Source organism: Neoarius graeffei, chromosome 11, assembly GCF_027579695.1.
Source record: "Neoarius graeffei isolate fNeoGra1 chromosome 11, fNeoGra1.pri, whole genome shotgun sequence".
NCBI lineage: Eukaryota > Metazoa > Chordata > Actinopteri > Siluriformes > Ariidae > Neoarius > Neoarius graeffei.
In genome coordinates this window covers 31,799,842-31,812,267 of record NC_083579.1, presented here as the reverse complement: position 1 = coordinate 31,812,267, position 12,426 = coordinate 31,799,842, and the positions used below count along the sequence as shown (strand labels likewise).

At 42.5% G+C, this 12,426-nt stretch overlaps 1 protein-coding gene across 4 annotated transcripts in view; it reads right to left on the bottom strand.

Moving 5' to 3' along the window:
* The window catches only part of adck1 (aarF domain containing kinase 1), a 418,902-nt gene that overhangs the window by 58,502 nt on the left and 347,974 nt on the right, over positions 1-12,426 (bottom strand). For all 4 annotated transcript variants that reach the window (XM_060932941.1, XM_060932943.1, XM_060932940.1 and 1 more), the window contains 2 exons: positions 8,909-9,058; positions 7,132-7,329 (listed from right to left, as the gene is read on the bottom strand). In XM_060932941.1, the coding sequence (XP_060788924.1) occupies positions 7,132-7,329; positions 8,909-9,058 (348 nt within the window). The remainder of the gene's footprint in view (positions 1-7,131; positions 7,330-8,908; positions 9,059-12,426) is intronic.

The window sequence follows — 12,426 nt, the reverse complement described above, 5'->3', positions numbered from 1 at the left end:
TTTCACCAGTTTGGAGTGGAACTGTTGTAATCAAGGCTGTGTCATGAACGGAGGGCGTTGTACAAAACAGGAGTAAACAGTAGTAGCACGATGACAGAGTGCATTGATTACCTGCAAGCTTTTGTTCTGTTCTTGCAGATATTTGTTTTCGTTCCATTTTTTTCTGAAGATGTAACGTTGTGTTCGCCATCGCTGCGCTCCGCTTCCTCTCCAAACTAATGACACCCACTGATGTCGTCATGGTTCATGCTGGAAAAAACAGCTATATTTGGATTCCAGCTGGGATCCAACTTTTCATGTTCCAAACCAATTTATTTTTGGTCGAAATGCTCCAAACAGTTCACAATTTGGTGTGCAAATCAAAACGAAACCCATTACCTGTCAGTCGAAAAGAGGTATCTTTCAGTTTGGCTGCATCGAAATACACACACACTGCAGCCCCGCTATAAGGGACTCTTTTACGATGAATTTTCGCAGATAACGAACTAAGTTTGTGTCCCCTGCCTTTGATAACAATGAGTTGGAGTTTAAAAAAACAAACAAACCCTAAACACCGTGTCATGTCCACATCACGCATTGGCACTCAGAGTGCCATTAGGAAGAAATGCAGTACTATGCACCTGTTCCGGATCAGAGCGCAGTCACAGCGTGCTTATAAGGACTCTCTAAACACACAGACTTGATGAAGTATACGCGCTGTACTGAGTGTCTCACATTACCAAGCCTTGTATCTGTGTGTTGCTTTTCTGGTTTTGACTTTGTTTTGTGTATTTGGACTTTGCCTTGCGTCTTTACCTCTGCCATTCTGTTTGTGCCTCGCTTGACCATTGCCTGTTTCACGACCCTGCCTTTGTCTTACGTTTTTGAACTGTTTACCTGCCTGTTGAAAAATAAACCCTCTTCCTGCAATTCCATCCATCATTTGCCTGCTTACACGACACACAGAGCCTCGCGCTCCTCTTCCCACCAGAGACAAACAATAAATAATCAAGTCCACAGTCAAGTTAACAATACGCATTAATGCCATAAAACAACGGGTTAACGAGTCTCGCTTAGGTGTCGATCACTAACAATTATCAAGAACGATGATCAAAGAATCAGTAAAAGAATGAAATGACCGCTGATACCGCGAAACGTAAACCTAGTTAAAGTATACCGGCGGCAATGCTTTTATACCCCCCACCCCTCCCAGCTCTGCAGCGTGACATAAATGACACAATTGGTGATTTGCAACACATGAATGAGCTGAATGGTGAAGATTTAGAAAACAGAATGAGTCAGTGGGTGGACATTAACAACGATACACCAGTAACCTCCGTCATTTCCATAACAGACAAAGAAAACATTGCCTCCGTTCGTGATTCTTTAACTCCGTCAGTGAATTGCGATAGTGACTCAGAAGGAGAAATTCGTGATCAGGAGAACATGTCTGAAATTTCACATATAACATGAGTGTCTGGTGCAACAAGTGGGTTCATTTCAGTATTACAAACTTTTCGGTATAACGAAGTATTTAGACGTCCCCGAAGGAGTTTGTTATAGCAGGATTGCAGTGTACTTCCATACTATTAGTGCATAAAAAGGAGTATGTAAGATGTCTGAATACTCAGTAGGCATTTAATTGTACTCAAATAGTACCTTTGTATCTCAAAACCCAGCTTTTTGGGTTTTTGCTTGGTAATCAAAACAGTTTGTGTACAGTCCACGGTCTGTCGTCCACTTTGTGATGTGGTGAAGCTTACTATCAGCTTCTCAGCAACTCCTGAACCAAGCAGTGAAACTCTCCATATTCTCGCCTACTTCTCAAGATAGGATGTACCCAAATCTCACCCCCTACACTTTTTTGGGAAAGAATAAGCAACAGCTCATCATCACTTGTTGACTCCTTCATCGCATATTTGTTTTTGTGGAATGCTCACATAATTGTGTCACATTTAATATGAAGGCTAATGTTGCGTGAACTTCGGCAATGATTTTCTTCACATTTTCACATCGTTTATTTGCGTCGTTTATTATTTATTTCGTGCTGTTTATTAATGGCTAAAGACCTTAAGTCAGTCGATCTCAACTCCCAACGAAAGATGATCCTTTAAAAGATGTGTGATTGTGCCTGAAACAGCCAAATCAGACCGAAAAGTGTACAGCAAAAAGCCGTCTTTAAGACACTTGTGTTCTCTGCAAATGAAATCACACACAGCCCCAATGATTTATTTATTTTTTTTACCTTGTTATTTACTTTGTTTTAATCAGAAACATGGTTTATTATCTAAAACAATCCCAAAATGTATTTACAATTGATTTATTGATCTATATTGTTATCTATTTATTATTATGATATAGACAGACAAATACATAAGCTATGACTACCACTTACATGAACTGAGTTTTATATATATATATATATATATATATATCTCCATCCATTATCTGTAATCCTGTGCAGGGTTGCGGGCAAGAAAAAAAGCAGCAATAAAATATGGAATAAATGTATTTGATGGTCTGAACGTATCTTCCATCCATTATCTGTAGCCGCTTATCCTGTTTGACAGGGTCGCAGGCAAGCTGGAGCCTATCCCAGCTGACTACGGGCGAAAGGCGGGGTACACCCTGGACAAGTCGCCAGGTCATCACAGGGCTGACACATAGACGCAGACAATCATTCACACTCACATTCACACCTATGCTCAATTTAGAGTCACCAGTTAACCTAACCTGCATGTCTTTGGACTGTGGGGGAAACCGGAGCACCCGGAGGAAACCCACGCGGACACGGGGAGAACATGCAAACTCCACACAGAAAGGCCCTCGCCGGGCACGGGGCTCGAACCCGGACCTTCTTGCTGTGAGACGACAGCACTAACCACTACACCACCATGCTGCCGAAATTTTCTCTCTCTCTCTCTCTCTCTCTCTCTCTCTATATATATATATATATATATATATAAAATTCTATCCACATTCACTGGATATGAGCAATCGTGCGCTCTGATTGGCTACTCTACTACTAGGCTATCACCTCATATACCGTGAACAGAGAAAAACAAAATGGTGGAGTGTGTTGCTGGACCAATCAAAGACAAAATAAAAACTCTACTCGAAAACAAACCCCCCCAAAATACGAAAAAGCAACAAAATATGGAATAAAAGTATTTGCTGGTAAGAACGTTTCTTTTTTCTTTATTTTTCAATAATTATTTTTATAGCATTTTTCACAAATTGCTACTGTCATTTCGCCAGTTTGTTTACATTGTAAGCGGAAATGATTTTGTTGGACGTTTTGGAGAAAGTTTTTATATATCGAATTCGCGAAAAGTAGAAATAAAAATGCTCTGTTTCTCAAAATTCAGTGGGGAAAAAATATATATATACATACACATACATACACACACACACAAGTGGATCTCAAAAAATTTGAATATCGTGAAAAAGTTCAATATTTTCCAGCAGTTATTTAAGAAATTGAAAATTTTATATATTTTAGACTCATTATACATAACCTAAAATGAGTCAAGCATTTTTCTATATTAATTTTGATAATTATGGCCTCCAATGCAAAAAAGTAAAGCAAAAAAAAAAATCTCACACTATGAGAATATTTCATTTTGAGTTTGAGTAAAACAGTATAAATACAAGATATCTCTCAGTCTAGTTCAGTACACGCAACTACAATCATGGGCAAAACTTGACAATTGTCCAGAAGACAATCATCGACATCCTCCACAAGGAGGGTAAGCCACAGAAGGTAACTGCTGAAAAGGCTGGCTGGAAAAGGTGCACAAACAGCAGTGATGACCGCAGCCTTGAGAGGATTGCCAAGAAAAGTTAATTCAGGAACTCGGGAGAGCTTCACAAGGAGTGGAATGAGGTTGGTGTCAGAGCATCAAGAGTCACCACACATAGACATCTTCAGGAAAGGGGCTAGAACTGTCTCATTCCTAATATTAATCCACTCCTGAACTAGAGACAATGCCAGAAGCGTCTTACCTGGGCTAAGGAGAGAAAGAACTGGGCTGTTGCTCAGTGGTCCAAAGTCCTCTTTTCAGATGAAAGTAAATTTTGCATTTCATTTGGAAATCAAGGTCCTAGAGTCTGGAGGAAGAGTGGAGAGGGACAGAATCCAAGGTGTTTCAAGTTCAGTGTGAAATTTCCACAGTCTATGATCATCTGGAGTGCCATGTCATCTGCTGGTGTTGGTCCACTGTGTTTTATCAAGTCCAAAGTCAACACAGCCATCTACCAGGAGATTTTAGAGCACTTCATGTTTCCATCTGCTGATAAGCTTTATGGAGATGCTGATTTCCTTTTCCAGTAGAACTTAGCAGCTGCCCACACTGCCAACACGACTACCAAATGTTTTGCTAACCATGTTATTACTGTGCTTGATTGGCCAGCCAACTCACCTGACCTGAACCCCACAGAGAATCTCTGGGAAATTGCCAAGAGGAAGATGAGAAACACCCGACGCAAAAATACAGACGAGCTGAAGGCCACTATCAAAGCAACCTGGGCTTCAATAACACCTCAGCAGTGCCACAGACTGATCACCTCCATGCCACGCTGCACTGATGCAGTAATTCGTGGTAAAGGAGCTCCAACCAAGTACTGTGTGTATAAATGAACATACTTTTCAGAAGTTGGACATTTCTGTATTGTAAATCCTTTTTTGATTGATCGGAGGAAATATTCTAATAATTTGAGATACTGGATTTCTGATTTTCATACACTGTAAGCCATAATCATCAACATAAAAAAGCCTTGAAATATTTCACTTTATATGTAATGAATAGAAAATATAGGAAAGTTTACCTTTTTGAATTAATTAATCAATCAATCATTTAATTAATTATATATAAACTTTCAGCTTTTGTCTTCTGTATTATAATATATGAAAGAATGCAAGTGCCTTCCATAAAACACACACACACAGGGTTCTTTTCTTTGTCTGTTGTTTTTAACACACCATTTTCCTACACGTGTGATAGAATATGCTCTTATCTCTGCTTTCTTATGCAAATGAGACAGCCTTGCCTTTTTTTTTTTGCGCATGTCACAGCTGTACATTTGGAAACAGCCTTTATAATTGCCTGTAATTATCTGAGACCAGACTACTCCAAAACATCCTGGTAATTTGATGGAGTGGAAGCGAGGGGGGTGTGTGTTAGTGAGAAGACGTTGCGCTTCGGCAGAGAGAAAAGCGAAGCTGGAAGGGAGGTAACACGGCTCGCTAAAAAGCACATCCTACACCAGGAGCCACCGACCAGACCATAATTATCTCTGCAAAGCCTTCTGGGTTATGAAGCTGCAAATAAAAGCCACCTGCAGGAAACAGCTCAGAGGCGTCTCAGACTTGATTGAATAGCCTTAAAAATGGAAAAACATGGGCCAACAAGGAGGACTGAAAATCGGTGAAAAGATTTTTAATTGAGTGAATATTTCTGCTTACGACTTGGTGTATGTTTTGTTGCTTGATGCTATGCTCTCTGTAATTCATATTAAGTGCTGTGTAGGGCACAGAGCTGAGTGCTCTTACGTAATGCATGTATAAATAAATGTCCCTGACAGTCCACAGATGGCCCATCCTCCCCCCACAGAGGCCAAGCTCCGGCCCTGGTGCTGTCGCTGTCCTCCGCCCGAGACTCGTTCACGAACATTCACACACACGAGCGCTCAGAGCAGCAGGGCAGCAAAGCAGCTCCAACTCCAACAGGTGGGCTTCAGTCACTATCTGATAAACTGATACACACTACAGCTGCTTTCTGACAGACCGAGGGTAGGGTGGAGGAGGAAAAAAACAAACATCTCACCTCTTCTTCACTTACAAAATGCCAGCTGTCCACCAGAACACCTTAATGCTCACTACACTGCGTGGCTATCAAAGCATGTACGTAATTCTTACTGCAGCATAAATGAATAAACTCCCATGTGGCGCAACAGAGAAGCATCCAGGGATCACGATTTTAAATCCCCATGATGCCACATCCGTTCAAGGTAGGGCTGTAACGATACACCCAACTCACGATTCGATTCGTATCGCGATTTTTGACCCACGATTCAATACGCCCACGATTTTTTTTTAAATGTTTTTTTAAAGTAGTAAATTTGACTTAACATTTACTTACTTACATTAACTATTTAATAACAAATAATTCTGACCACTGCAGAGAATGAGTAATATGTATGCAAAAATGAACAAATGTATATCCAAAGATTGTTTTATTTCTCAAAATAATACTAATAAGTAAAATAATAAAATAATTATAAAAATACTATATAAATATTTTTTACTAAGAAGTAAAAAAATAAAATAATTAGTAAAATAATAAGTTTGGAAGCGCCTCTGTTTTTGGGCTGAGGAGAAGTTTGAAAGGGTGTACCGCGATTCTGCCTTCTTGTATCGCGATACGGATTGTGGCTCTGCGTATCGCGATTTCGATTTCGATACGCATATTGTTACAGCCCTAGTTCAAGGGCATAAAATTGTCTGTTCTCTCTGAGTGGGAGGGGCATGCTCTCTCAACTTGTCAGTCATAGCAAAACTAGCCAATCACGGCCATCTGTGAAGTTATGTATGTGGAAGACAGTAGATAGCACTTTCCTCTGAGAATAGAAGGATTTTCTGTCGTGTGCCTTTATTTTGCTTCTATTCTTGTCTCTGCTCCTGTCCTGGCCATGGGTTGGTTACCCTATTGTGTTCACCTGTTCTGTGTTATGTCTGTCTATGTTGGGTCTTAGTATCCTTGCAAATTCTTGTCAATTGTATCATTCTGTTCCACATTTATTCTGGTTTTCTGACTCATTCGTATCTACATGTTCACTGACCCCAGCTATGGATACTGACTCCGATTCTCAAATAAATAACATGAGTAAAGACAGCCTACTAGCTCAGAATAATTCTCCATGAACATGCAGGATAATGACTTGAAGGCAAACTTCTAAAACCTTGTAGTTTTAAAAACCTGGTACTGAGAGAACCGTCCAAGTTGCAAAGACCAAAGACAGAAACCAGACGTTGCTGCTATATTTTTATACGTGTTTCACAGTGACGGTACCAGAACCATCAGTTTTACAGCTGTGTGTGCGCCACATTGCTACATTTCTAGAAACATCATTAGCGAGTAGGATGTGCGATACCTCAGTGTTTGTGACAGGGGTCTGGCTGATGCCGGTGCTGACTGAACTCCAGGAGCGGGCCGTGAGGACACAGGCGAACAGCGGGTACAGATCTCCAGCCCCCAGACGTCTACTATAGCGCTCGATACCCTTCATGTCTCCCTTTATGAGACTCTGCCACAGTCTGCAGTAATCCAGACGAAACTCCGGCTTCAGTAACTTGCAGGGGGGAAAAAAAACACAAACACACAGAACTAAAAGAGGTCCAAACATTTTTTTTTTTCTCATGAATAACATTTTGTTTTCTTTTTTTATGATGGTGTGACGAGCAAAACTTAGACAGATAAATCAAATATCCAATTTAAGCAGGAAAGAGTTCATTCAGCCTGAACAGCAAAAAATTCATGAAAATAATTTATTATTAGTAACAAATAATAATTATTATAGTGGCGAGAGAGAGAGAGAGAGAGAGAGAGAGAGAGAGAGAGAGAGAGAGACTGAAACAGACATAAGGAAGAGGGAGAGAAAGTTACAGAGAGAGAGAAGAGAGAGTGTGGCACAGAAAAAAGAGAGAGGCACAGAAAAAGACAAACAGAGAGAGAGAGAGAGAGTCAGAGAGAGACTGAGAGAAAACTGAGAGAGACAAAGTTAAGGGGAGAGACAAAAACAGAGAGAGAGAGAGAAAAGAATGGAAGACAAAAATGGAAAGAGAAAATATAGAGAGCCACAGAAAAAGGAAGAACAAGACACAGAGAGCACAACACCCATAAAGACAGACAGTCAGAGAGAGAGAGAGAGAGAGAGAGAGAGAGAGAGAGAGAGAGAGGAGAATAGAAGACAAAAAGCAAGAGAAAGATACAGAGAGCCACAGAAAAAGGAAGAACAAAACACAGAGAGAGAGAGAGAGAGAGAGACCCACAGAGACAGACAGTGTGAGAGAGAGAATGAGAGAAAACAGAGAGCGAAAGATAACGAGAGAGACAAAAACAGAGAGGAAGATGATGATACAGAGAGCCACAGAAAAAGAGAGAAAGCAAGACAGACAGAGAGAGAGAAAATGAAAGACAAAAAAGATACAGAGCCACAGAAAGAGAGAAAGCAAGACAGACAGACAGAGAGAGAGAATGAAAGAGAAAAAACAGAGAAAGATACAGAGAGCCACAGAAAAAGGGAGAGCAAGACACAAACAGAGAGAGAGAGAGAGAGAGAGAGAGAGAGAGAGGTCATTAACAGGCAGCTTGAGGATAGCACCACTTTACCACTTCAACACTTTAATTAATATGGCTACAACATACAGTAAGCTAGCTGTGAACAAAAATAACACTCCAACCGGGAATTAACATTCGGGGGCCAAGCAGCGCTAAGCTCTGAAGTCATTACTTGCAAATTGGTTCCATTATGAGGCAAATGAGTGGAGCAGCTCTCCAACACTCTTTTCTTTTATACACGAGCATCAGTAGCGCATATTTATCACCAAATTATCTTCATAAATGCGTTTACAGCTCCCACACACATGCTGCACAGGGATGCAAATGGACAGGGTTCTCTGAGCTCTGTTGCCATGAGCAAGTGAGCCAGGATGAGCATGCGCGCGTGTGTGTGTGTGTGTGTGTGTGTGTGTGTGTAGGAGTGCTGTCCTAAAACACATGGCAGAGCTGCAGGTTGTCTCTAATGAAATGCTTTTACGCTGCCGCAGCACCGGCGGCTCTGAGAGCGGAGAGGCAGCCAGTGAATAATGGCCTGTAATATGGGACGGATTTGCTTTGTTGTGAGCGCCGAGGCTTGGACGATGTCTTACCTGATACAAGCCATGATCGAGTAAAACAATTTCCGTCTTATTGGTTTTCGGGCACTTTCGCACCAGCACGTTGCCGGGGTGAGGGTCGCAGTGCACAAAACCGTTCACGAATATCATCTCACTGTACATCTTGCCCAAGTTCCTGGAAACCTGCAGGTGGAAGACAAAGAGGTTAGAATGTGATGTGTCATTTTAAATCCAGAATTACTATCTAGTTATTTATCTTAAAGCTCACTAGGCCGTATTCTACACAAATGCAAAAGAGATAAACATTGATGTAACTTTTAGATGCACGTCATCAGCTCTGAACAGAAATACATTTTCCCTATGTAAATGGAAACAGTGACATAACTTTTGTCACGGCTCTGACTACAAGTAACTTTCCTGTGTAAATGTAAATATTTACATAACTTTCAGAATAAGTCACTGACTCTGAATACAAATAATTTTTCCCTGTGTGAATATTTACACAACTTTTAAAGTTAAGTTGCTGACTCTGAGTACGAGTAACTTTCCAAGTGTATTGACAAGTGTAATTGGACTTTCTGAACATGGTGAAGGAGGCATAGGACGAACAACCATCCACTTTCAGAACCACCATCAGACACATCCAGGAAATGCAGGACCACATCAAAAGGGTCACACCCCTCATCCACCAGGACATGTTCGAGGCCCAAGCCAAACAGAGCAGGGTCTACAATTGTCCTGCCCAGCCCTGGGAGTTCCAGCTTGGAGACCATATCCTCCTACTCGTTCCATCAGCCAACTGCAAGTTCCTCACATGCTCGCAAGGTCCCTTCACCGATGGGTTGGTCCCATCAACTACTGTCTGCAACAACCAGGTAAGAAAAAATCCACCCAAATGTACCACATCAACCTGCTGAAATGCTGGATAGAACCTTTCCCATCGCTGCCAGTGCATGCGTCTGACCCCACAAGTCCAGCAGGGCATACCCTGGTCCAAAAAGGGAAAGACCCACCAGCAACAGGAGCTGGAAGAACTGCTGGAGCGGTTCCCGTATGTGTTTTCAGCAAAGGCAGGTTGGACCCACCTGATCCAGTACAACATCCAAACTCCCCGGGGTCGTCATCAGATAACAGCCCTATCATGCCCCACAAGCCCGCTTATCAGGCTACTGACAAGGAGGTGGCTCAGATGCTATGGAACAGAGTCACTGAGGAGTCCACCAGCCCCTTGTCCAGCCCCACTGTCATGGTGCCCAAGCCAGATGGTACATAAAGACTTTGTAACAACTTCAGGAAACCAAATGAGGTCTTGGATTTCAACAGCTATTCCATGCCCATGGTGGACGACCTTGTCAACTGCCTAGGGAGGATCCACTTCATATCAATGCTAGACTTGACCAAAGGCTACTGGCAGGTGCTGCGAACAACAGAAGCATGGCCCATACAGCCTTCAGCACCACCTCAGGCCACTGACAGTACCAGGTTCTCCCTTTAGGCCTCCATGGGGCACCAGCAACCTTTCAAAAGCTGATGGACATCATCCTGCACAGTTCACAGTGGCCTACCTCAATGATGTCATCATACACTCCTCCACCTGTGCCATCCATCTCCTAAAAGGGCTGAGACAGGCTGGGCTCACCACAAACCCCCCCACAAGTGCCACTTGGGGCTAACAGAAGCACAGTACCTGGGATATCACATCAGCTGGGGGTTACTGATGCTGCAGGAGAAAAAAGCTGAAGCAGTCTGGGAGTACCCCCAGCCTACCACAAAGTGACAGGTATGTGCTTTCCTGGGGCTGCCAGGATATTACTGCAGATTCGTTCCTAATTTCTCCTTCCTAGCCTCTCCCCTCTCAAACCTGACCAGCAAAGGGCAACCTGACACCGATCAGACAGAACAGGTGTTCCAGGTCCTGAAGAGCACCCTCATCACCACCTCATCCTTCACAACCCAGACTTCAGCAGGCTCTTTGTCCTCCAGACAGATGCCTTGGAAAGGGGCCTGAGCACTGTGCTTTCCCAAACCTTTGAGGGTGAAGAGCATCCCATGCTGCAAGCTGACACTGGCAGAGAAGTAGTGTGCAGCAGTGGAGAAAGAAGCCTTGGCAATTAAATGGGCCATCACTGACTTAAGGTATTATCTGTCTGGTTGTCCCTTTCCACTAATCACTGATCACACACCCTTGCAGTGGATGTCAAAAGCAAAGGACACAAATGCCTGTATTACAAGTTGGTTCCTGTCCCTCCAAGACTTCTCTTTCCAAGTCCATCATAGATCTGGGGCCCAGCATGGGAATGCAGATGACATCTTAAGGTGCTACGGCTTCTGGGCTGAGCCAAGAAGGAAGACAGGCTTGGAGCTGGGTGAGGTGGCTCCCTGTAGTGGCAGCTCAAGAAATCCTCCATCATTTCTCTATGTTGCTCCTCGCTCTGCTGCCCCGATGGTGCTGAAGAGAGAGCAACACTTCAGCACCTCTGTTCTGGACCACCACATCCAGTGAAGCCTGCCAGCTACACACAGCTGACTCCACTCAAGCGGTGCCATTCTCTACCCTCCTTGAGCAGCCAGGGGAGTATAAATCGACACCACCAACCAAACAGTTCAGTACTCTCTAAGCCCCAAAATTTCACTGATTCCTCTTTCTCCTCTGTCTCCAGGCGAAGAGGCTGACAACAAGGATGAAGATGAGAAAACACTGCTGCACACAAGAGCTCCCGCAGCTCAACTCCACTGCTCCAGCCAAAACCTATGAAGCTCTGGAGGACCAACCCACATTCCCACAAAGCTTGCCTATGACCTAACGCTCCGCTGGTTCAGTCCTGCACTCAGTGCACTGCACTTCAAGATTTCCTCACACCTTTCCCCCATCTTCCTTTAAAACACTAACTAAAAGAGCACTTTACCTTTTCCTCAACCTTGCATCCACTGTCTGTGATCTCCCACTACAGTTCTCAAGCTGCCACATTACGTAACTTTCAGAATAAGTCACCAGTTCTTATTACAAATAATTCTTCCCTATGTGAATATTTACGTAACTTTCAAACTTAAGGAGCTGGCACTGAATATGAGTAACTTTCCAAGTTTAAATATTGATTTAAATTTTAGGATTAATTTGCCGCTCTAAACATGAATAACTTTCCTTGAGTAAATGTAAACATTGACGTAACTTTTAGACTTGTATCACCGGCTCTGTATATGAGTAACTTTCCTGTGTAAATGTAAATAATTACGCAACTATCAGAATACTGTAAGTCAAGGGCTCTGAATACATTCCAGATGTATTCCAGAACCGCATCATAAATATATAAATGTCAATATTCTAATTTAATTTTTATATTTGCATATTGCAAGACATTTCATATGTACTGCTTTCTGACTCTTCCTGAGTTTCTGACAGAACTCCGTGAGATAAGAAACACAATCGGATATTGAAACTGGTGACATTTATTAGCATTGAACATCCTCGATATGGTTTAAATGCATGTATGAAGTGACAAATTGTCTGATTCCACAGGAAGACACAGAAACAACAGTGACAGGGTGCGACC